This window comes from Lipomyces chichibuensis (assembly GCF_038497645.1).
Source record: "Lipomyces chichibuensis strain CBS 12929 unplaced genomic scaffold V1513scaffold_5, whole genome shotgun sequence".
Classification (NCBI taxonomy): Eukaryota; Fungi; Ascomycota; class Lipomycetes; order Lipomycetales; family Lipomycetaceae; genus Lipomyces; species Lipomyces chichibuensis.
The window spans coordinates 442732-466239 of NW_027117457.1; the positions used below are offsets into that span (position 1 = coordinate 442732).

The window sequence follows — 23508 nt, forward strand, 5'->3', positions numbered from 1 at the left end:
GCCCAAAGGGTATTCTCAAAGAAAGTCTGTCACTGCACAGAATCATACGCTGTCATCTTCCAAAGCGAGTGGAAAATAGCGCCACATATGAACACGCCAGGCCTGGCAACCGATACGACACGAAGATGAACAGAAAGAAAGGGAAGTGGTTACGTACCGCAGGCATTGCATATCGTATGGCCGACCTCGTCTCGCCGCCACAATGGCGTGATTGTCGTCCCGCAGTTCTGGCATGAAATAATGACGGCTGGATTTGCCAGATTGTTGACTTGATAGTTAGAAGGAATCGAGACTGTGTGTTGTTGAGATTGCTGCGAGGACAGTTGGTAGGGAGGTTGTTCGTAGCTTTCCCTTCGAGACCCGTCGGTCTCGCCTGTCGTAGGTTGAAATCGAGGATCTTCGTGTTGCTGTAGCTGATGCCTACGCTGCTGCTGGATGGTGGAGGCTATCTGAGCGGCCTTCGCCACACGGTTATTGTAGGCCGGGCATCCGCTACACGCTCGGGCGCCACCGGTACCGTTGCAGTGGCCATCGCCAGGACAGGTACCAGGAACGCCGTGATCAGCTGTTATGAACAGGTTGACCGCCGCGTCCACGTCGGCTGCAGCCACACTGGCTCCAGTGATGGAGATTGCCGCGGACTGCGGTGGACGCTTAAGATTCACCGGCCGCGAAATATTGCGAGCTTTGAGATATAAGCCACAGGCGTTGCAGATAGTTGTCCCGTCTGGGGCTCGACGCCAGAGGGGGGTGCGTGTTGTACCACAGTTACTGCAAACCTGACCAATTGATTCTATGGGAGGAGGGTGTTCACTAGAAGAGTCCGTTGGCATTTGAAGTGGTGACGTCGACGCAGCCAGACTGTCATTAGTTGTCTGAGATCGAGATTGACGTTGAGTAATTTTTGCTGAATTGTGCGCCGAAGGGGGCGAACGGGACACAGGTCGTCTGACAGGTTGTAATGGTGGAGATTGCTGGCGCTGGTGCTGAGGCTGGTGCGAGGGGGGCGAGGTGCCGCGGCTGCCATCTCGACTGTCGGTCTGCATGTTTACTGAAGAGGCAAATTCAAGATCAGGACTGACGTCAGAGAGGTCAGACTCAGACTCAGACTCAGACCAGCAGCGGATGGGAGGCAAACGAGTGATGTGCTGAGACGAGCTGGAAAGTGACGCTTTTGATGGATGTGATCCGGAGGAGGAAGTAGTCTGATAGAGATGGTAGGGGGAATCAGGGGAGGCCCGCTGCTGGCAGGTGAGGGGGGAGGCTACCAGCTCAGCAGTGGTGGTCCTCGTCGAGTCGTGATCGTGCGAATGCAGGACAGGGCGCGGGAGTGGTGCCGGTGTTGCACCCATCACTGGGCAGGTCTTGGCTTAGCTGAAAGAACAGGCAGAAGGGGAAAAAGTCGTGAAGACGTGCGCAAGGGCGGACGAAGGAACTGCACGACCATAAAGAGGGCAACAAGATTAAACTGGGCCGGCATCCGTAATTGAGCCGCGGCACGTGACTGTGGATCTGATTAAGTCGATGACAATCGTGTACGACCTGATTGGTCCACAACGAAGGTTGAGGGCTAATGTGCGAGCACTGATTGGTTGCTTATCTGTCCATGCTGAATGAGCCGCAGCACGTGCGTTCTCTCGGTCTCCCAGAAAAATTAGTTCCGCAAGTCAAGACAACCATTCTTTTTTCCAAATCCGGTCCAGTACGGAACAGATCGTCACTTTGTAGTGAGATGATTCATCCGAGTTGTTAGACTGCGCTGCTGTGTTTCTTGAGGGTATCTTCAAGATTTCGGATGAATGTCATCGCCGCTAAGTCCGCGGATATTCCGGACTTAAGCCGGCTTTTGAGTTCATCTTGACTAGCTTACTGGGAATATAATACATCAATAGTTATGTCTATCTCCTTAATCTGAAACTGGCTCGCTGCCGTTTTGCGCAGACGCAGTGAAAAGACGACAATTTTATCCAAGTTATCTTCCCGATGTCGCGGGCCTCCACTTCGCCGACAGGCCTGCAAAAAAAACACACAGACAGAGAGGAGCTATGTCCACAACTGTAAAGCTTTGTCCGACGGGTCACGCAGTCGCGCGTTCTTCGATTGGTCAGCAGAATCTTTTGGTGGCTCTCCCAATTACAGTGGGTCTGCATCCACATATCGGTGGCGCGATTGGCAGTGACTCAAAAGTTCGGAAATCATCACTCAAAACTGCGCCTCCTGTACCCTCGACTAACTTTTGTGAACTGTATTCTTGCCGGCGATAACGCAGCCTGGTTTCACTAAAAATTATCAGATGGTATCTCCAAAGGATTTAAGGACAGTAACAACAAATCGAGTATTGTAATAGATTGCACTTTGGTCAATTCGACTCGTTCTCATTTAAGCAATACACTGTCAACAACTTCACGATTGAGTCTCCTCTACTCGATTCTATTACTCGCATCTGCTTATTTACACAAGATACATCAGATTGCACCAACATTAAGCTGGCAATAGTCCTTATCGTTTCCACTTTGCACGTCTAACTGGAAATGCCGCAGTTTTCACAGTCCGATCTGGCTTAGGCTTGTAACAGAACAAATGATTCCGACCGGCAATTGTAAATGTAATTAACGAAACTGCAAAAGTCGTGATAAGCCAGTTCTCCCGGCGGAGATACCGGAGGGACTTCCTAATTAAATAACCGCCGAACAGATTACAAGAGATATTATTAGTCAGTCAGGTTTACTTTCTAGTTAGTTGAATCCCGTGCCCTAAACATCGGTTTGTCATTGGCTCAGCGAAATACATACAGTGAGACTTACGTATTTGGAAGATACTACTTTCTATAACTGAAAGCTAACAAGCGTACTAAAAAGATCAATACGAAATCGCATGCGCAGAAACTGCTTTATCAACAGCGGAATAGCATTGCTATCGTAGACATTTAAACTCAGATATGCCTCATCTACGAACTAAAGCTCAAATGAACGCAGCTGATACAGTAGAATAAACTATGCTCATTCTCAATCTAATCTGCGTTTGTGCTTGTTCTATGAAATGTAGCATGTCTCTGAAATATCTCCTTCATAATTCAGAAAGTCTATCTAACGCAATCGTTATAACTGCACTCAAAAGAGTGGAAGACTTTTTTGGAGTTGAGGAACATTAACACCGTTTGCTGCTTCGCCAAGCACAGATTATAATATATACTTTTCATTCTTCAATGATTGTCGATCCTACGATCATATAATGCCACTAGAGCGTAAATTAAGCCATGCTCACAACTCAACCCTCAAAACTTTTAAAATCTTGCCAACTGAAAGTTTATTCCTCTTCTGCAAGCCGCGCAGAGTCGATCTGGCTACGTACGGCGAAGGAGTTCCGGGCTTCACTCGTCGTGGCCGGGAGAAGACATTATGAAGCGAAATTTTACAGAAAATAGTATTAGGCAAATTGAGTCGAAAAATATTGATGAGTGCATTCACATGTACTCACCTGCGCTGTCCCCATAGCCAATAAGTTTAGCCGATGCAATGTTTACACTACCCACCTTTGATCATCTTCAACGGGTTTGCACATTAATGCCAACTGGGTAGTGCCAGATATTCCGCCAAATTGGAGATTCTCTGCTAGCAAAAATGGTTGGACATCTGATAGCCATGCGACAGTCTGGTTGAGGCTGGATCCAACCCCCATCTCAGGATTGCAGATGGCCATAGCAGCCACATTACTGCCTCTTTTATCGCCTCCTGCATGGAAAACAATATCGGGTTGATGATCATTCCACCTCACTGCTCATGTGCCCTGCAACCACTGGATATCTCAGTGTTTGGTCCATTGAAAACAGCTCTTGGGAGGGAGACCGATGCCATTACCAGGCATTACCAGGTTAGGTATTGGCCGGATTAAGCACTATGAGCGGGTCCAAATGTACAAAATGGCAAGGGATAAAGCAATTACAGAGCGTAATATCCACGGTGCATGGAGAGGTGCTGGTTTGATTCCATAGAGGGTGGCCTCTGGTGGTCCGCCATATTTCGGAACCTCCTCCAGCCATACAACAAATCCCACGAACACCTGAGAATCAAGGCGATCTCAATTGTTCCTTGCTGAAGAGCTCTTCCCCAGAAGGCACTGAGCCACGAGAATTAATTCAAGTCTTGCGATCGATCTTGACCAGCCAGGAGACGCTAACATCACCTGTCAAGCGATACATCAAATGCCTGATCCAATATTGCAGAGGCGCAAAATACGGAACTATCGTATGCGCAAGCAACTGGAAGATAGCGCAGAGATTTTTCGGGCTTGTAAGGTTTGTTTGAGGGGCAAAAGAATGTTATTAGAGGGGAAAACGGAGAAACATGTCACAAAACGGCCTCGTGAACGCCCCACGCAAGTGCAATTTTAAGGAAACTGCAGAATCAATTGTAATGGAAGACACTGAATAATTATCTGGATCTTGTAATTCTTCGCTAGAGGATTAGCTGTTTCAGTATAATGTGTTGAAACTTCGAATAGCGGACGTCGCGGGCCCAAATACCCATACCCTACGTTATGGCCAAACAAAGTGGCCCAAGTACCTAAATATACAACGAAGCTTCTATAAATTTAAATAAAATACGAAATCAGCTTAGTAAACGTAATCACAATATCACATTTTATTCTCTATCGTAATGAATCGTCTAGCCGTTCATAAATTACCATGCCGATTGTAGCATTGCGTTATTTCGCATTTCATCGATCCAGGTACGGACGGACACAAACGCCTTACAGAAAATAAGCTTCGTTGCTGTGGCAACGCGGCTGTCATCAACTTAACCAATTCTACGCGCGAAACACCCGCCGGCTCAAGCCCTATTATAGCGGGGCACTACCGTTGCAACGAGACCACTATCCGCGTACACCACGAAAGATCATCAATTTCTTGTTGCAGTTTATGACAAGGAGACTTGAACTTGGTTTTGTGGAATCTTAACAACTGATATGTGCAATGGCTTTCAGCGCCAGGAAGTCAACGGTTTTCAGCGCTCGCAAGTCATCGGCTTATAAACAAAGTGGATTCAGCAGCTCTTCAACAACACGATCACGTAAGTTCCATTGGTTTTTATACTACTTCCTCAAGAAAATTAGAGTTGAACGAATTATGCTGATCATTAAAATAATAAGAACCGGCATTTCAGGGCGACATCTTCCCACTTCTCGACTTCCCTGAGATCGCCGTATGTCTGCGAGGCTGCGATTTTTCTATCGCAGAGGAAATGTTAGGAAAACCCACTGCCATTTTTGTTCAACAGCTTTACGAGCAGATGGTGGCTAGTTTCTTGGGCGTGACCTACGAGAATTGTGTGCCTATCTTAGATCTTTGCAGCGAGGGCCGGGAAACGTTTGAAACTGCACGTGCGGCACGGAGCGTTTTGGCGTTAGTTAGAGCCTCGTATGTTTTGAATATTCTTCCTCGATATTTTTGAAGGGGCCGCTAATATTTGGTGTAGAGCCAAGCTGATGCGGATTTGCGGTGTGGATGATTTGTCGATGGCAGATTTCATGCGGCCAGAAGCGCAGAGACTACGACGGTTACTTTCTGCTGTTGTTAATTTTGCGAGGTTTAGAGAGGAGCATATGGGCGTCTGTGAGGATTTGATCCAGCGGAGCGAGGAAACGTCGCTTGCCACTGAGCGCGCGTATCAAGATGTTGCAATGTTTAGTGAAAGGGTTCAGGAATTACGTATACAAAAGAAAGAGGAAGCACCGAAAATTAAGGAGACGCAGGAACATAATAGAGAAGTTGAAGCTGAGTTGCGAAGGCTCAAAAAGGTGCAGGAGCAGTATGTCGCGGAGCATGAAACCTACAAGGGGGATAAGCAGCGACTGGTGTCGAAACTTGAGGACCAAAACTTTTTGACCGTGCAGATGCGGAAGGAGTTCGAAAAGCTGCGACCATATGTTCTCGATGCACCAAGTACACTGCGCAAGATTAATGATGAAATGAGTGACTCCGTGCAGACCGGCAAGGCGACTATTGACAAACTGGAGAAGCGACTGCGCGCGCTGGAAGTTACTATAGAATCGTTTAAGACCGTTGAGCAGGATATCAGCTCGTGCTTTAAGATTATGGAAGAGACGGAGAATGAGTTAGCGAAACAAGATGAGGCTAGTAGACAGTTGGCGCGATTGATGGAGTTACACGATCACCGACAGATCGAGGTGCATGAGGTCGAGAGGAAGTCAACCGTAAGTTTGAGAGTATACGTGTGCTATTCTGAATTCTAACTGAGATGAACTAGCAACTGAAACGACAACTAGCCAATGCCGAAGAACGAATTCAGCGACTACAAGAGCAACGTATCCAAAAGCGTGAAGGCGTACAGAAGAAAACGCAGGAACTCAAAGAAGCCTATGCCGCATTGGTTGCCGAGCGAAGTGTCGTCACTCAGGAAATGGAAAAGAAGAAAGCATTGATAGCCAACGTCGAGAAGAAGGTATATGTCTCACCGATAGCAAGGGATGCCTATGCACTAACATCATGCCGCTAGCAATTCGACTTGAGAGAGCAACTGGAAGGTGAGATCCGGAGTACGACCAGTGAACTGCAGAAGCTGGAGGCCCATGTATCGCTGTATCTAAGCGAGATGGAACAGTGTATCACGGTAAAGTGAACATGGCGGCGTGATCATCGAAATGATCGGAATAAAATTTCCGATCATTTAGTATTTTGTTAGTTTTGATATATTTGTGTTGGTTCTATAAGTTAGGTAATTGTTGGCAGCGTTACAAGTAATGATGGCAATTTTTAGGGACTTACATATACTTTTACGCCGGTCTGAGCCAACGTCGTAGTAGTTGTTTAACCCGGATAGTACTCTCCGCCGCGTGTTTGTTGGCCACATACGGAACGTCGGCATCCATAACTTCCTCCCTTTCCATGATAATTATACGTAGTCCGGTCCTCAGAGCAAGTGTATCTGCAAGAAGAACTATTGACTCGAATATGCCTCTGCCATTAGCCTGTGCCGGTTCAGCTAAATGACCAGCAATCAGACCACACACGATGATTGATGGCCTATCGGCTTTCTCAATTGAGTCTGACTGATGTGGAGGAGCAATCGTGCCGGAATATAAAAGTGCGCGAAAAGCGTCAATTGTGGGTATTGCGTAGCTTTGTAGTTGTGATAATCTGGCAAGCTCCTGAAGTGAAATGCCGTTAAACGAGGACGGACGCGTAGTAAATGCCGTTTCCGGGCAAACAAGGAGAACAACAGAAGAACGCGGGTCTGTTGGGATTATGGAGAGAAGTGCGAGTGCTATGTCACTGGCTGAAGCCAGACTTATGATATCCATCAAGTGGTTTTAGAATTATGACAAGGAGGGTCGAATGTTAACTGAGATTGTGTGGAGTTGACAAGTTAGCTGACGCTATGGATGGGGTTCGTACTGACTTCGCTCACTTATTCGCATCTTTGGGTCGCGATCGGTCGAGATTCAACACTTCCCCCATAGCAGCTGGCGCGCACTCAACCAGTCTCGTAGCAATGGAGACGAGAATGCTATCCGCATCCACGTCGGCCTCCCAGCAGGAAACGGGCAAGTTGACGCCAACACTTCCTAACCTTGCGTCCTCCGAACGACCGACGTCGCCCATTGCCATCTCGTCCACGGCATCTCCCTCCACGCCACTATCATCGTCGCTCACGAGCTCACACTTCCATCAGGACGTCGGCATTCAGGGCACGACATCGTTGTTCTCTATCTACAGTCCACCATCACCGTCACCGTCCTCACAGCCGCCATCATCAGCATTTAGCGGCGTTGGCACGCCACTCGGCAGCTCGACGTCCTCTTCAACGGCCGCACTAGCCAGCAAACCCCACCGCAGTCTAAGTCTGTCGATGAACACCACAAAGCCTCTACGTTGCACCAGTCTGCATCATTCAATGGTTCCGCCGTCACCAGATGCTGCCGTGGTGATGAGTCCGCCCCTGAGCAGACGCAACAGTCTTGCAAGTACACGCGTTGGATTCGGAAGCGGCTCTGATGGCAGTAGCGTCTCGAGTACATCTATGGGCCAGGCCGGGTACAATAATCACACTTTTCATGGCATTAGTAGGAATTCGAGTCCTGCGACGTTGCAACAACGGGAAGGATCTTCGAGTTTGTCCACGTTGGGGTTGGTGAGCAGCGCGGTAAGTACGCCTAGTGGGAGCCATGGAATGGGAGTTTCGTCTGAGGACGAGGAGGATGATTACTTGGAGGATGTGGCAGCTGATACCGACATTTCGAGAAATTTTGATAACGGCGATAGTATGTACCTATGGCTGTTCTTAACTGACCAAGTACTTATATTCTGCTATAGGAACCGGGCAAATTTTTGGAATTGACCGAGCACTATTGAGGCACCAGTCTATATCTATATCATCCCGTAATGAATCTTCAGACAGCTCATCAATTTCCTCGCCAAATACGCCAAACTTGTTCCCACCGTCTTCATCATCATCGTCACAATTCAACTCCATTACCACATCGACTGGAGCATCAAACACCGCCACATCCAGTTACTTCCCGGGCTTCGTATCCACGGACGATGAAATGCCGTCAGCCGGACAAGCGACCGAGTCGAGACATAATAGCATGACAAGTCGATTGCGAGAAAGCCTGACATTCGGCATTAGTTCCTCCTCGGTACCAACAACAACGCAGCCCGTTACGGTTCCGAATTTGCCCATTGAAGAAATGCCCCGTCGCGCAGTTGTCTTCTCACGTTTAGGTGGCGGCTCTTTAAAACCCCAGACACGCTCGTTCATGCGTATTACACGGGAGCTAGCAGACGAGTTCGCGCCCGCGGACGCGGAAATCAAGCACGAAGCTGAAATCACGATGGCCTTCCGCGACGAATCTCTGGGCGACGGGGAAGACGATTATGAAGACGATGAGGATTATGAGGAAGATACGGATTTCGCGAGTATGAGCAGACGCACTGACAAGCGACAACAAAAGTTTAGTAGTAAGTTCAAGTATGGCTATCCAGGCGAGCCATCGCAAGACGCCATATTCCCGACAGATACGACGAGTAGTCCATCTTCGAGTGGGAAATTACTCGAGTCGCCTCCGTTTCAACGTCGAAAACGAGCTGCAAGTGCCACGAGTGTAGGATATTGCAGCGACCGACGAGCAGACGACGAGGATGACACTAACGATACAGACGATGGCCGAAGGGACGACACCGGAGTCGGTATGCTGAGTGCTGGCGCTAGTCCCGTGACTGGCGCAGTGTTCATGCAGGCTATAAAGCGGCCGAATGATGGATGGGAGTCGCCCTTGTCTACGTCGCCTGTTGGATCGACGGGTAAATTAAAGCGGAGAGGGACGATGGACGAACGGTTTGAGCCGTACTCGATCAAGCGTCGTGCAGTCTCACCTGGTATGGTGACGGCGTCGAGTCCGACGATGGGATCCCCTGGAACATTTGCGGCTGGTAAGCGGAGCATGAAGCAAATGCAGGATACATATGATCGCATTCAAAAAATGAGTTTAAATTGAGCTTTCGAAACAAATTTTATTGGGAAAGGGAATTGGATACGGGCTATTGCATTTATTACGGAGTAGGATATCTCATTGAGAGATTACGGATTCATGTTTAATTGTTTGGGATATTACAACCATTATAATCATTTGGACGGTAACATAAAATTTGTAACACGCACAATTCGCGAGTGCATAAACTTGGACAATGGAACAAAATATTGGAGGCGGGTCGTCGCGGAAAGACTTCCGGAGACGGCTAAAACGGATCTTCTTAGCTACGGGTGGAACTTCACTCACAGGAAAAAAAGAAGCCGCTTAAGAAAAAACCCGTGAGCCTTCAGGAGCTTGGCTGCCGAAAATTTGCCGAAAAACTCGACGACGAGGTGATGCCAAAGCTCCGTCTGACGTTCCGTTCGCACTGTAGTATCTACTTTCACATCTTCTAACCGCGAAAAAAGGATGCGTCACTAATGAAATGTGATACAGTACCTTTACACGTATGCCCACTAATTCCTATGCGAAACCGAGTGTCCGATCCGTAGGGTGAGCTGAGCGTCAACGCGGGGCGATGTGTTGCTAATATTAATAGAATCAGTAGATAACAGGCCGAATTCCGCCGAACGCGAGTGATACGCCGAATTATCGATAACACGACTGTGATGCCAACACGAAGCAGAAATGGTAAACTTCTAAAGTCGAAACCATCGACGGTGGAAAAGTGGACACAGGACAAAGTCAAACCTGAAACCAATCCAGACTGAAACTCGCCCATAGATGATGATATCAACAATGCAGATCCCTTCTCAAGATCCCATCTCACATTTTTCATACTCCCGCCAATTCAATAGCTCACTAAAACATAAACTAAACCGAAAATAAATGCATCAAACTGTAGATGTCTAACAACTAATCAAAAGTTGACAACATGAAATTCCAAACTTCCAACGAAATGGATGGCGAAACAACTCCGAACAGAGTATCGAATAAAAATAAACACCATGCAGGTTTAGAAGGTGAAATGAAATCAACAGCCAACGTAAGTGATAATAAACCGAACATACGACGGGCGACTATTCGATAAACCGGATCGTAAGCAGTGGGCATCGAGCTGCAATCGACGATCGACAGGGTCGTCGATGGTTGTTGACAGTCGATCCCGAACTGCAATCGACGATCGACGAGATCGTCGACAAAATTGTATTTGAACCATGCGACGGTAGTAGTGTAATCCTAAACCGGGATAATATAGATCATACTGAACGACCACGTCCTAGTGATACTGAGACCGTTATCACGACATCGACGACGCTGAACAAATTCGGATATTGATGGTAGCGCTAACTGCGCACATCTCTCGATGTATATTGGATCTCACTCCGCTCGTCTAACTAGCTTATTAGTATCAGAGCTAGAGGGGTGTTGCTAACCGTGGTGTCCGACGGCATGTTATGCAAGAAGCGACACGAGACCCAACGGTCATGTTGATTGTCGCTCAAGCTGCAGCTGAAGAGGTATATACAATGGTGAACATTGCAAATCCCTAGAGAGAGAGAAAGCAAGTTGCATTGACAGGATCGGGAGTGACGGGGTCAATATATAGCCGAGCCTTGGGCGAGGGCTGGTTTGATTGATCTGCTGATCGATCGCGAAGGGGCAGAGTTCACGTGAGGTAGCAAGGCACTGCCACACCGAGCCGCACATGACCGGTGATCGTCATCGCGCAGCGCTACGCGTCATGCGCCACAAGCACGTCGCATGTCCACGAGACCCTTAAAAATGTGCGGACGATGAGGTCCGGCGTCATCATCGGTCGCCACCTCTGCCACGACGTTTCCACTTGGCCCCACGAGCCAAATGCGAACGCTGTCTGTCGTATTCTCTAACGCTTGGGGTCTTGAGCACTCATTAATTGTCAAAATCTCGATTAAATCTCCAGCGAATAGAAAAACTCACGCGAAGTAGTGGCGACAAGTAACAACATGTCCGCATCACAAGCTTACGATCGCGAAGCGCAGGTATGTACAATATTATCCACCAGTCAGCAGTGATACATTCTAGTCCGTAGATAGCTGACTGTGCGGGTTGTAGAACGACAGTCGGCTAGATGACCTGGCTTCAAAGCTGTCATCATTACGGCAGGTAACGTCGGATATCCACAATCAGGCATCAGAAACTTCGTTCATCCAGTCTTCTGTAAGATCACACGGCACTCACCTCGTCAACTTTGTCTTGTACTGTGCGTGCTAACAGCGTTTCTGTAGTCAGAAGCATTCACAACACTCACATCTTCAATAAAGCATTCGTCACAGCGTCTTGCCAGAAGCGCAGGTGTCTCGTACCCTATATACAAGATGGTATTCTTCATCGTGGTGGCTGTTCTATTTATATATCTCGTCTATCTCTTAGTCTAAAATAGACAGATTATATTAGTTCGTAAACACTGGACGTCAACGTCGAAGCACTAATACCTATGTTTTATTAATTTTCGAACGCAGGGTTGCAGAAGAGCAAGCATCCTGTCAGCATCATTAAGCGCCGGGGCAAGAGAACAAGGGTTTGTCGTGAGTTTTTATCGTTAGATATTTGGTATATATTGGCAGCGATTTGGGGGGATTTATATATCGTTGACAGTTCACAATCTCTGTCTCATTTTGTCAGATACAGTTGTATGAGGCGCAATGTACATAGTGTTAATAGGTCAAAACACATACGCCGTCTATAAGCAACATCAAACTTCAATTTTGAAATCGTGTCACTCCATATACAAAGATTGCTCAGTATATCTTGTTCATCTTCACTTTGCGCTTCGACCGCCGCCAATATCCTGTCCCAATCTATAAGCTCCGATAGCCTTCCCCCATTCGATTTTGGATCTTGTGACTGGCAATTGCCGTCTAAGGCTCTTGAAGGCACCATCACTGAGACCACCAAATTCATGGTTCAGTTCCTCTTGATAACTGCGTTCTAAAGCGGCAATGGACTTGATGATCGAGCTCGTCTGTGCGCTTGGGAAATCTGACTCGACCTGCTTGGTCGTTTTTAGACGGACGTTGCCGTCCTCGTAGTAGTGAACGTCAATCGCGATAGTACCTGTCAGTGATCCAGAAGCGAGGTCCGCGATATATGATGAACGCCATCGTCCATTCCTTAGATATATTAGTGAACTGCTACGATTGAAAGTCACTTTCAAGCGTACCAAAAGTTAAACGGACTATATTTGTTGCCCACGATCACAATTGCAATATCGTCTTCAGAAGACTGGGGAAAGACTCCGTACGATGACGGATCGGGATAGTGCTCCGACACATAGTGTTTAACGTCGCCAGTTATGGAGGAGCTAAGATGCGTTAGCCTACCCTTCTTACCTTTCAATGACTGATACATACACAACGTCACCAGCCGAGTCATATTCATCAACATCACTAACTTTCTATTTACTCATCAGATTTGTTCCACAAGACCAGACTAAATATTCTTTAATTATTTTTTCGTACCAGACTTCTGTGATCTACGGTGAAGCTCTTGCCGAGTTCTGAATCGTAGAACCGGTCAGACCCAAGGCTGTTGTACTTGCTCACAATGACCTACATCATATTTAGGTCAGCGTGATTCCATGCAATTCCACAATACCAATCATGGCGGCTTACAGCCTTTTCAGCGCCTGGAAGCTTGACTGTTACGAACTGAGACAAGTTGTACTTCTCAAATGCCGACTCTAAGCCGTCGATAATATCACTGTCTTCTTCCACAATGGACTTGATATCTTTCGGTCAATCAGCACAGGCCATTTCAGATCATAATTATTCCCGGTAAAAGTCAATCTAACCCTGGTAAACTTCCTTAACCTATTAAATGATTTACGTTAGCGGGTAGCGTAAGTAGACTTTCAATTAGCATACCTCGCCAGGCGGCGCATCATCCAAAAATTCCGATGCGGCCCTTATTTTCGCATGAACAGACATTTCGAAATATAGATTCCCGCAATCAAGCGATGACACGCGTAAATGCTCGTGCAGAGATCGGAACTGGTGTTCTCTACGTGGTGCTCTTCGTGATGAGATGCGCAGGCCTCGGGCGAGGACGGCAGGCGTATATGCAGTACCCGCTATATTTTGCTTCTCGCAGGCCGGGTAACAAGATAAATACCTTGAAGCGACATCATTATTATTCACCCGTGTCGACAATAACTAAAAAATGTTATGTTCATTTCGCGTTATCTGGGACGAGGTAACCGGTTAAAACTCAGGATGGGTATTCATACCGGAACTTGCACCAAGGATTGATTACAAATTAATCTTTGTACGCTTCTTGATACCAGAGAATATATGACAACATTATATGCTCAATCCGTAGAGCCCAAGTTGCATCTAATAAGCGTCTGAAAGTTGCGTGTTCTGCCCAACATTGAATTTCATCTCTGGAGGCAGTGGAAGACTAAACATCACGCTATCGGTCAAAAGACTATTTTCTATCCTACCCTCAGACTGGCTCATCGCAAATTGATCAGCATAACTATTGTCGCTAGCACGCGAGCACTTATCTGTTGAGCCGGACACTTGCGTATTGGACAGTGACTGTGTCCTTGTCTTAAATTTAAGTTGGGATGAAACGCGATCCCGAGTCGACAGTGGCGATTGAGAAAGAGACTGCCTGATGGGAGATACACGATTCTGGTTATTGCGGTAGTAGATCGAAGGCGGCTTCTGGGTGCTGGGCACGGAGTTCGTTCTGAATGAGGCGCTTTGACTATCCTGGGAACTGCTGGCTTCAGAGCTAGGACAAGAGCTGTGAAACACCAGGATCGGCTTTTTCCTTTCTGGAGTTGGATAGGCGAGGCCTGCCAATCCGTCGGGCTCCTCGGTATCGGAGTTCAATGACTCGCATTCTGACCATTCTGAGCTTGGAATGCATGAGCTTGGAAAGGTGATGTTGTCATCGTCTGGATGTTCATCACTTGGATTGCGCGTGCTGTGAATCCATTTATCATCGATGGCTCTGTCATCTGTAGTTCTTTCCTGTTCCTTCTCGTCACAACCGCTCTCTTCTACTTGATTATCCTCTGCATATGTATCCGGAATGTAATCAGCACGTCTCGTGCTGGTTACCATCGAAACAATCGAAGAATTGCTTGTAGCACTACCACGAACAAAGGAGTTCATGCAAGCTGTCTCGCTGTCTGTCGTAGCTCTCGCTTCTAATCTCGGTTCGCTCCTTGTTAGCATCCCATAATCCGCGTTCGAGTGGGTAACTTCGTTCCCCAGTTCATCAATTCGTTCCTTCTTAGAAGCTTCCGCTTTATCGCTGTGAATTTCACTACATGAAGAGTAGCAATCAGACAATTCATTGCTACCCTGCCCACTCCTTTTATTATTCCAAACACGCGCGCTGTTGTTGCACCCTAGTCGTTCATTGCCATCCATATTTGCGCTACCATTCTCACATTTCCACATATCCACTTCATATTTCTGTGTATTCTTAACTGGCGAAGCAAAGAAATAAGAGCTATCCGAACTCAAATAATCATAATCCTCAGCATCCGAACTTGGCACGACACGGCGCCGCTTGCGACGCGTTTGGCTCGATGTCATCTCGGTTGAGCTCCTGGCGCTACGACAATGATGACTGACGCCGTCTACACTGCCGATGGTGGATTTGCAATTCTCTTTCTCAGCAGAATTTTGCACAAATTTCAGAATATCGGCCTGATTGTAGGGATGTGGCTGAGGCGAGCACGAACGGCGTATATAACCGTGGTTGAACGTGGCGGCTGCTTCGAATGCTGCGAGACGCGTCTGTTCGAGACTGCGTAGTGGTTGCCGCCGTTTTGGCATGACGTATAATGAATGCTTTATTTGTCAAACTCTTACAACTCGAAATGCTACACGAACGTGAGAATTGTAGAAGGAAGTTCCACTGGTGACCGTCAGCAACCTCTGGAAATATTTTGGCGACTACTAATGGACGCGTCGAAAGTCGTACCTCGATCTAAAGCCCTAACCCGATCCTAAACACTTCACGAGACTTGTTGTTGGCATCATTGCGCACTTGCTAAGTTACTAGTTCTTATACCAATCATAAAAGTTGTTCACATTAAAGGAACGCCAGCCACAAGAACAAATGCAATCTAAACAAGGAGTTCATCACGGGCCTACCACGCTTGAACCTTTTCTTATACACCATTTGGCCTCTGGCAAGTTATTAAGCTTCCACATGAACGTCTTGCAGATGATTTATTTACTCGTTGTTGTTCTTGAGACATTTCCGTCCATCCGTATGACATTGTGAGGAAATTGTACAAGTGCAGGTATCAAGCAACAAAGACATTACGTCCTAATGGGGACCCTGAATTCTTAAGCCTTGATTTCGCACAGAGCGATTTTGATGACTAGATCTGTTCGCAATTTAATGACAAACAGAAAGTGGATCACTGTTGGCTCTACGAGAATGTATCAAACCGTTGGCCCATCATCACGGATTCGGGTTCTCTTGCCCGTGCAAAACGTACATATATATTGAGGAATGAGTTTTGGAGTCAATCTGCTCCAGTTTACTGGCATAACGCACTAACATTGATCGCTGAACTACAACCACAAGTTTGAAACCTTAATCCACCACAACCCCTTTGAATGGATCGCGCGTGTCCATGCCTACACCAATGAATATTTCACCATCTACGCAGATCTGTACACTTTAAGGACTGTTTGTCAAGAAGAAAAAATATTGACAATGTTATAAGAATACGTGAAAGACGACAGCGATGAGCAGCGACGCAGGGGATACTGACGCTCATGTCCAGGACGAGCTTGAGGTTGCTGGCATCGCGACTGTGCTACAGAATATTGTCCCGCAGCCAATAGACCCAGGACTTCCCGTTTCACCGATGCAGAGGAAACGGAAACATGTGGAGCCTGTGCCGGAATATATGAACTCTTTTTTGATTTACGTGAGTGCCCGATTGTATGGTTTGTAGAAGATTGCACTAAATCGGCATGGTTTAGCCATTTCAAGAAAATGCCTTGTCCCCTCCGTTAAGTATTACACCGATAAAAGCAGCACCTCGGGATCATGTACCTATCAGTATACTATCAAATTCTGTGGCGCCATTAATATCTTCTTCGTCAGCAAAGATGAAGAAATCACATGATCTATGCGCCACGATGCCCAGGTCGCGACCATTTCAAATGCACATTCCTGGATTGGACAATAAGGTCTTGTTTGCGAGGGTTGATGAGGGCAAATGTCTTGCAGCAATAGAACGGGTTGGAAAACATATTTACATGCTGACGATGTTACCCGATCATGTTAAAGTCAAACATATTCGGGCGATGGCGAAGAATGGTCGACTCACTTCCAGTTCGTCTCCTATGGCAGATGTTAGCATGAGAAAGAATGACGGGAATATTCCGGAATATGCGACCCTGGATGAGGATTCTGATAAATTTTGGAGAGCTATTGGCGTGGACTTCCAAGAGACGCGTGTGCCCAATAGGGAAGTTGCCGCACTTTTCGAATCATTCAGCATGGCGCCGCCGATGCCTACAGAGCACGTAACCAAGGAATCTGAGTCACAGAAGCCAGAGACTGCGTTCGCGACGTCCGCTACGATAAAACCATTGCCGGCACCAAAAAATTCGTCAGCACACGAGCTTCTCAAGCACATACAATCTCTGTACTTCGAAGCCCTGTACATCTCCAAGTCACCACTAACATACTTCGTGAAACTCACCCTTGCGCGCTTCCGCACCGTATGTAAGGACAAGCCGGAGAAAATCATCGAAGTTCTGCATCATATGATCCTGACTGTCGGCGAATCAGATTACAAGTATAAGTCAGGATTACCCCACAACTTGCTTGAGTTGGAGAATGCACATGGTATGGATGAAGCGACAGTTGGGCTTTTTAATCCCAATGACCCGGTGTCTGAGATTCCTATTCCGGTGACTATTGCGCAGAGCACGGTGGGTTTGAGCTCATTGGATCATGAGAGACAATATATTCAACGGTGGTGGAATATGGATGAGGATGTCCGGCTACCAAAATTGCGCCCCAAAAGAATCGATGAAATTAAAAAAAGGGAGTAAGTTGAATGACCGTCATGGCGAAAGTTTTTGTCGCTGACAGTGGCAGGACGAAACTGCAGGCTATCCTCGCCCTCGAGATTTTAGCGCAACAACATTCTCTCACGACAGGTGCGACTGATCCAGCTGGCAGCGACACAACTACGAAGGCAAAGTCCAAAAAGAAAAGGGCAGAGAAACACGACTCCGGGCCGAACTTGAACTTACTACTGGATGTTTTATTTGATAGGTTATATATTTGGCAGACAGTTTCTAGTCTGGATTTTATAATCGCGACCCCGGAGCAGAGAGCGGATGAAGTTAGGGAGTTTTGTTTGGAAGTCGTTGTTCCTTTGTAAGTGCTATTGAAATCTTCTCATGCTATGGCGAGAGATAGACTGATGAGAATAGTTATGGATCGCGGGTGCCTAAGCAGACAGAACGCCTTCTCAAAAGATGCGGTGGCGAGAAACCAATACGGGATGTTCCGTCGTCGCCGATGGATGTTCCCACTCAAGTCAAGAAGATCAAGCAAGAGGAGAGCTCCTCGCCGATCGTGCCAACCAAAAAATCTGGATCTTCGCATAAAAACCGGTCTTCGACGGCCCCCGGTATGACGGCTCGTCCGCTAAGTTCGTCGATTTTAAAATTTGCGACGGTCGCGTCGGATTTGGGTGTCAAGGGACGAAAAACGGCTGCCATTCGAGGGGGATTATTGGTTAGTAATAAGACACTTGAGCGTCGGCAGATTGATATTACGACGAAGAAGAAGTAATTGTGACGATGTCATGACGGTGTAGATAGCATTCAGGAGTTTGTGGGTCTGCATTGTTGCGTGGTGTTTGGATGGAATATTTTACTCTTTATAATTGTAATCTGTAGAAAGGCAGAATCATGCATTATTTATTGCGGACAAACTAATCTCATTTGTCGGCTCAGGGGTTATAGCAACGTAAAAGCGAGACTGTTGTCGCCCTAAATGTGGCTGTGCTTTGGCGCTATCTGCAACCAGATTTTGACTCTATGACGACATCAGTAAATAAATTATTAAACCTAACCCGAAAGCAAAGGTTTACAGCAATGATGGACCTATTCGGTCTCACGCTTGTCTGGTGGGCAGTCACAATTGCGATATGCAAGAGAGAGAATAAGCTGTCAAAGTACAGTTAGAAACCACTTTTGCATGAATCCTTGAGCATTCTGGTCGTCTAAGTGTTAGGGGGGAAATCAGCATTGATAGTTTGCGTAGATTTCGCCTCGTAATTTGATGTCACGCCGCAGGTTTTTGGTCTGCCTAGACTTGTCAGTGACAGTGATTGCAAGAATGAAATAGAGGAGTTACAAGAAGACGGGTGAAAGGTATTGAAGAAGGAGAAAAGCCAGGATAAAATTTGACAGTGGCGTCATATCATTCTTTTTAGTGCCAATGGGCTGCTTGCAAGCGATTGTCTCCTCCCCGTTTAACGAGTAAATGGACCCACGCTTTGTTAGGCGTATTCCTCAAAAGGCGGCAATTTTTCATATTGTTAGATTTTCCGTTAAGATTCTTCACTTTAAAATTTTGGAGGCAATTTTGCTCTTACTGTGGTCATTGTAAAATATTTAACACGTCTTTTTCTGACGCGTCCTAACGCGCCGCCACGTGAATAAAAAACCCAACGCCTCAACTATAAGTTCGTTACACTCCGGGAACCACCCCCAAAAAGGGCCACCACCCAACCTCACGCAATTTTACGAAAAAAAAGAAAACAATCGACAACTCGTCATACATTTTTCATTGGCAATCGGACTAGTTGGCGAAGAAGAAGGGAGGTAATTTTCAGTTAGTGGGAGTTTGAAGATTATCCGTGTGGAAAATCCCGGGGTCTTGACGGTCACCGCAAAAGCAATGCCACGGGGCGTGAAGAAATCCGCTGGCCAGACGGCGTTGGCGGAAGGTAATCCTACTGTCGGCGACGTGACCGGCGTCCCGACAGCTTCGCATTCACAAGATAAAGAGAAAGACAAGGCCTATGGCATAGACGTAAGCTTGTTGCCCAACCCTGCCAATGGCGAATTAGCTTAACAGTCAGACTAACGAAAGGATTAGGATTACATGTTACCAAAAGCGACGGTTACCAGGTTAGCAAAGCACGTACTGCCCGCCAACACGCAGATCCAGAAAGACGCCATGACGGCGCTATCGAAGAGTGCGACTGTGTTCATAAATTATTTAACATCTACGTACGTTGTGTTTTTTTGTGGTGCGCGGCGGACGCGAGCGGACGGGAGATTAATGACTGGTTGTTAGAGCGAATGATCTTACTGTCGGTGCTGGCCGACGGACCGTGAATCCGAGCGACGTGTATAAAGCTATCGAATTACTGGAACTGGAATTCATTTTGCCGCGACTAAAAGCGGAAGTCGACAGTGGGTTTCCTGCAGTAACTCGTTTTTTTTTTAGGATGCTAATGAAATAGAATTCGTCGAGGTCGCGAGCACGAAGCATAAGAAACCCACGAAAGGCGAGGCGGCGAATGACGGTGAGAGTGAGATTGTAGTGCCTGGTGCTGAGCGAGAGGTTGGCGAAGGGACGCCAGTTGTTGAGGATGATGACGCAGAGAGGATTACTAAGAAGGCAAAGGTTGGAAATGGGAAAGTGGTTGCGCGGAAGGTAAGTTACGTTCGTTCGAGTTATGGATGTTTTTGCTGATCTTTTTTTTTACTTTGAAAAGCCTTCGGTCAGGGACGAAGATGAGACTGAAGTCGAGGACACGGAAGAAGATGAAGGCGAGGAAGAAGAGGAAGAAGACGCAGAGCAACCAGACGATGGTTCGTCCGCCGAGGACACATTCGAAGATGCAAAGGACGGCTTGGAGGATGACGGCCACACGCTCGAAATGGGCGACGCTGCCAATTTTGGGGGCACACGGTCATCCTCCCGCGACAGAGTGCTTGCTAAAGATCCAGACGCGCTGTCGGTTAGCGAGGAAGAGGATAGCGATTAATTTGGTTTGAAATTTATTATTGTGTGATAGGGCAGCATATTCATGGGATGTTAGTACGTTCATTTGTGTTTTTGTATCATAGCGATGGGTAGAAGATTTGTATCATATTCCGTGTCCATAGTACATGCTCTGGACTAAATACAGCCAACTTGTAAAATTTAAGTACACCACACATAATCACAGATAGTGCTTAATAAACATACTGAAACGGTACATAAAAACAAACCAATTCGTATCGCATAACCTCTATTCTAACACAATCTCAACAACTGTCCAACATTCATACATATAGATACTTTCATTAGATTCCTTCTTTACTTCGACGATGCCATTTGATTCGGCAATTGTCGCATAAAAATCCGTCGTTGAAAAGATTAGACAAAATCAAGTACAAGCATAACTACAAAACCAAACATAATCACAGACAAGCGTTATCTGTGGGTGACGAACTAACTGCTCTACACTTTTCGCGTCGTCAGATTATCTATCGTCTTTTAATTTTTAATTTTTTTTTGATTTCTCTGCCCATAGCGTGCTTATGAGTCAAGGATACCCCAGTATTGCTCGACACCAAACTCGCCTGGGGATTTCCAGTAGTCGTTGAACGCGGTAAACTCAATCAGCTGATCGGCAATACACTCAAGTAATGACGAGAGAGCAGCCTGTTGGTTTGGAACAGATGGAACAGCAACGCCGTTGTTCTGACCCTGCTTAGGCCAGCCAGATTCGGTGATGAGGACATCCTGGCCGGGGCAGACGGCAGAGACACGGCCTATCTGGGTTTGGACGAAGGGACCAGAGTCAGCAGCAACAACACCGCCGTCGAAGAAGGGGTGGCAGTTGACAGCGGCATAGTCAGATGCCGCGCATAGCGAGGGATTGGCGATGACGGCAACAAAAGTGTCGACAGTGACAACGGGACCATTGTAGCCTGCCGCACGGAGAAGAGAGCGACCGGTGTTCACAAAACCGACGACCTCGTCAGCAGTGTATGTGCCAGAGTTGACGAGCTCATTACCAATGGCAACCGTGTAGACTTGGTCCCAACCGTAGGTACCAGCAGTGGAGCTGATGGTGCTGATGGCGGAGTCAAGTTGAGTAACATCAAAGACACCGATGAAGAGCTTCTGGCTGGAGGAGATGGCAGCCCAGACGTTCTCGACCTGGGCGCAGTCGACACCATAGAGACGGATGAGTGAGTATGATTCGAACTGAGCAACATCGGAGGCAACTTGTGCAGCAGACTTGCAGGTACCATCGGCATTGTAAGGGGAGTAGACGATACCCTTTGAGCCGCTGAAGTTGCCAGACGAGGAGGAGCTGGATGCAGGAGCAGAGGAAGAGGTCGAAGCGGGCGAGCTCTCGGGTGTAGTGGACGTGGACAATGTCGTAGGCGCGACGTAGACTGAGGTCGAAGAGGAGGTAGGAGCGACGTAGACCGAGGACGAAGTGGAGGTAGGAGCGATGTAGACAGCAGACGAAGTGGAGGTAGGAGCGACGTATACCGCAGACGAGGTACTGGCAGGAGCAACGTAGACGGGGGTCGACGAGGTCGAGACCTCGGCGACAGCGACAGCGGGAACAGGAACCACCTCGGCGACCGAGGTGGTAGTAGCCACGGTCGAGGAAGTGGAAGACGAGACCTCGATAGGATTACCCCACTGGTCGACAACAGCAGTGACAACGATGACACCGTCGGAGTTCTCGTATGCCTCAGCGATGGCGGTGACTGTCGCAGCAACGGTCACGTAGACGACATCGGGTTCGGCCTCAGCAACAGGTGAAGGGTTGCGAGGATGAAGGTTGTGGGCATGTCGCTTTTGGACTGTTTACGTTAGCGATAATCTGTAATCGGCATTCGAATCAAGACGTGAGAAGAATAATGTGTACACACCATTGACGGGCTGGGCAAGGACGATCTGAAGAAGAGCGACAAGAGCGAGAAGGAAGATAACAACGGACTTGACCATGATGAATAGCTATGGACGGGAGTCGTCCAGATTCGATTCGGTTCGTTGGTAACAAAAAGACGCGTGTAAACAAAGGAGAGATTATTGTGTATCAAGCGATTAAGGACTGAGAACAAAAAGCTGTGAAGTTGAGATAAACTGGATAATTGATGATCCAAAATCAATTAAGACTTGCTAGTGAGGTAAAGGAGCGACGAAAAAGGATGTATACCGGAGGCGATGAGACGCGGTAGTAATGAATGACTGAGAAGTTGAGGAAAGCAAAACACAAACTTGAAAGGAATGACTGAAGAACCCGACAGGCTATTTAGGGAGTGATGAGTAAAATGATCGTGAAAGGGAAGAAGAAGAGGAGGAGGAGGAGGAGGATGCGAGTGTTGGGGGGGAGGCGTCGTTGCAGTTGCGTTACAGATGCGCGACGTAGCCGAGAAGAGCAGAGCAGAGCAGAGCAGAGCAAAAATCAGCCCGGGTTCATCTAAGGCGTCGCCTAAGCGTTTCTCGTGTAACCCAGAACGCAAATCTGTCGCGCCGGCGTAAACAAACGCAAAATCTATTAGTAAAAAAAAAAAAGGGGGGGCTTGAGTTTGTGCAACCCTTGCGTTAGCGTTAAGGCACTGACTATATTAAGCCTAGTAAGGAAGCAAGTTCGCGGCACAGGCCAAGGTACGCCAAGCCTAAAACAGTGTAGTTGCATGCACGCAAAATTGCACTACGCACAGTTCGCATTTATCTTAATTTCCTAGGAAATGAACGTTGTCAGGAAATTATCAGTAGACAAAATTATTGTAAAACCATCCGTTGTCGAGGCTGGTAGTCAGTCAGTCAGTCAGTCAGCAGGTGCTAGCAATATCAGCATTATCAGCAGCAGAAGAAGAAGAAGAAGAGACAGGGCTGGGAGAGAAGAATGCGCAGCAAAAACGACCGTCGAGTTGGGTGGCTGGCACTTCGGTCCAGGAACGCGGCAACAACGCGCGAGCATATTCATCACCAGAA

At 47.3% G+C, this 23508-nt stretch overlaps 9 protein-coding genes across 9 annotated transcripts; 5 read left to right on the forward strand and 4 right to left on the reverse strand.

Annotated features, from left to right (window-relative positions):
* Positions 1-9: 9 nt before the first annotated feature.
* Positions 10-1625, reverse strand: V1513DRAFT_254089 (uncharacterized protein). Its single transcript, XM_066894487.1, has one exon. The coding sequence runs from the start codon at positions 1350-1352 to the stop codon at positions 150-152; it is 1203 nt and encodes a 400-aa protein (XP_066755386.1). The 5' UTR covers positions 1353-1625; the 3' UTR covers positions 10-149.
* Positions 1626-4843: 3218 nt separating this feature from the next.
* V1513DRAFT_439192 (Nuf2 family-domain-containing protein) lies at positions 4844-6822 on the forward strand. Its single transcript, XM_066897171.1, has 5 exons — positions 4844-5069; positions 5149-5416; positions 5475-6213; positions 6267-6461; positions 6516-6822. Exons 1-5 carry the CDS (start codon positions 4973-4975, stop codon positions 6636-6638), a joined length of 1422 nt encoding a protein of 473 aa, XP_066755387.1. The 5' UTR covers positions 4844-4972; the 3' UTR covers positions 6639-6822.
* Positions 6823-7459: 637 nt separating this feature from the next.
* On the forward strand, positions 7460-9703 carry V1513DRAFT_439197 (uncharacterized protein). Its single transcript, XM_066897172.1, has 2 exons — positions 7460-8280; positions 8333-9703. The coding sequence occupies exons 1-2, from the start codon at positions 7512-7514 to the stop codon at positions 9514-9516; spliced, it is 1953 nt and encodes a 650-aa protein (XP_066755388.1). The 5' UTR covers positions 7460-7511; the 3' UTR covers positions 9517-9703.
* A 1633-nt stretch (positions 9704-11336) lies between these two features.
* V1513DRAFT_439199 (uncharacterized protein) lies at positions 11337-12279 on the forward strand. The gene is made up of 3 exons (XM_066897173.1): positions 11337-11516; positions 11590-11694; positions 11763-12279. Exons 1-3 carry the CDS (start codon positions 11481-11483, stop codon positions 11910-11912), a joined length of 291 nt encoding a protein of 96 aa, XP_066755389.1. The 5' UTR covers positions 11337-11480; the 3' UTR covers positions 11913-12279.
* Positions 12280-12295: 16 nt separating this feature from the next.
* V1513DRAFT_374941 (F-actin-capping protein subunit alpha) lies at positions 12296-13463 on the reverse strand (the record flags this gene model as incomplete). The annotated part of the gene is made up of 7 exons (XM_066894873.1): positions 12296-12647; positions 12698-12838; positions 12888-12931; positions 12996-13085; positions 13149-13264; positions 13328-13346; positions 13401-13463. 7 exons carry the CDS (start codon positions 13461-13463, stop codon positions 12296-12298), a joined length of 825 nt encoding a protein of 274 aa, XP_066755390.1.
* A 386-nt stretch (positions 13464-13849) lies between these two features.
* Positions 13850-15504, reverse strand: V1513DRAFT_254375 (uncharacterized protein). Its single transcript, XM_066894488.1, has 2 exons — positions 15481-15504; positions 13850-15414 (listed from the first exon to the last, which is right to left on the reverse strand). Exon 2 carries the CDS (start codon positions 15330-15332, stop codon positions 13869-13871), a length of 1464 nt encoding a protein of 487 aa, XP_066755391.1. The 5' UTR covers positions 15333-15414; positions 15481-15504; the 3' UTR covers positions 13850-13868.
* A 754-nt stretch (positions 15505-16258) lies between these two features.
* On the forward strand, positions 16259-18333 carry V1513DRAFT_374975 (DNA replication regulator SLD3-domain-containing protein; the record flags this gene model as incomplete). The annotated part of the gene is made up of 4 exons (XM_066894875.1): positions 16259-16444; positions 16500-17578; positions 17629-17913; positions 17970-18333. The coding sequence occupies 4 exons, from the start codon at positions 16259-16261 to the stop codon at positions 18331-18333; spliced, it is 1914 nt and encodes a 637-aa protein (XP_066755392.1).
* A 994-nt stretch (positions 18334-19327) lies between these two features.
* V1513DRAFT_254473 (histone-fold-containing protein) lies at positions 19328-20973 on the forward strand. Its single transcript, XM_066894490.1, has 5 exons — positions 19328-19581; positions 19648-19781; positions 19849-19967; positions 20018-20211; positions 20273-20973. Exons 1-5 carry the CDS (start codon positions 19447-19449, stop codon positions 20543-20545), a joined length of 855 nt encoding a protein of 284 aa, XP_066755393.1. The 5' UTR covers positions 19328-19446; the 3' UTR covers positions 20546-20973.
* Positions 20819-22701, reverse strand: V1513DRAFT_254438 (glycoside hydrolase superfamily). The gene is made up of 3 exons (XM_066894489.1): positions 22691-22701; positions 22440-22635; positions 20819-22370 (listed from the first exon to the last, which is right to left on the reverse strand). The coding sequence occupies exons 2-3, from the start codon at positions 22513-22515 to the stop codon at positions 21082-21084; spliced, it is 1365 nt and encodes a 454-aa protein (XP_066755394.1). The 5' UTR covers positions 22516-22635; positions 22691-22701; the 3' UTR covers positions 20819-21081.
* Positions 22702-23508: the final 807 nt, after the last annotated feature.

Coding starts and splice junctions, on each gene's coding strand:
- V1513DRAFT_254089 (XM_066894487.1), bottom strand. CDS start 1,352: ATGGGTGCAACACCGGCACCACTCCCGCGCCCTGTCCTGCATTCGCAC.
- V1513DRAFT_439192 (XM_066897171.1), top strand. CDS start 4,973: ATGGCTTTCAGCGCCAGGAAGTCAACGGTTTTCAGCGCTCGCAAGTCA. Junction 5,070..5,148: donor CTCTTCAACAACACGATCAC/GTAAGTTCCATT, acceptor TAAAATAATAAG/AACCGGCATTTCAGGGCGAC. Junction 6,462..6,515: donor TAGCCAACGTCGAGAAGAAG/GTATATGTCTCA, acceptor TCATGCCGCTAG/CAATTCGACTTGAGAGAGCA.
- V1513DRAFT_439197 (XM_066897172.1), top strand. CDS start 7,512: ATGGAGACGAGAATGCTATCCGCATCCACGTCGGCCTCCCAGCAGGAA. Junction 8,281..8,332: donor AAATTTTGATAACGGCGATA/GTATGTACCTAT, acceptor ATTCTGCTATAG/GAACCGGGCAAATTTTTGGA.
- V1513DRAFT_439199 (XM_066897173.1), top strand. CDS start 11,481: ATGTCCGCATCACAAGCTTACGATCGCGAAGCGCAG. Junction 11,517..11,589: donor CTTACGATCGCGAAGCGCAG/GTATGTACAATA, acceptor TGCGGGTTGTAG/AACGACAGTCGGCTAGATGA. Junction 11,695..11,762: donor CTTCGTTCATCCAGTCTTCT/GTAAGATCACAC, acceptor GCGTTTCTGTAG/TCAGAAGCATTCACAACACT.
- V1513DRAFT_254375 (XM_066894488.1), bottom strand. CDS start 15,332: ATGCCAAAACGGCGGCAACCACTACGCAGTCTCGAACAGACGCGTCTC.
- V1513DRAFT_254473 (XM_066894490.1), top strand. CDS start 19,447: ATGCCACGGGGCGTGAAGAAATCCGCTGGCCAGACGGCGTTGGCGGAA. Junction 19,968..20,017: donor ACTAAAAGCGGAAGTCGACA/GTGGGTTTCCTG, acceptor CTAATGAAATAG/AATTCGTCGAGGTCGCGAGC. Junction 20,212..20,272: donor GGAAAGTGGTTGCGCGGAAG/GTAAGTTACGTT, acceptor TACTTTGAAAAG/CCTTCGGTCAGGGACGAAGA.
- V1513DRAFT_254438 (XM_066894489.1), bottom strand. CDS start 22,515: ATGGTCAAGTCCGTTGTTATCTTCCTTCTCGCTCTTGTCGCTCTTCTT. Junction 22,371..22,439: donor CCTTGCCCAGCCCGTCAATG/GTGTGTACACAT, acceptor TAACGTAAACAG/TCCAAAAGCGACATGCCCAC.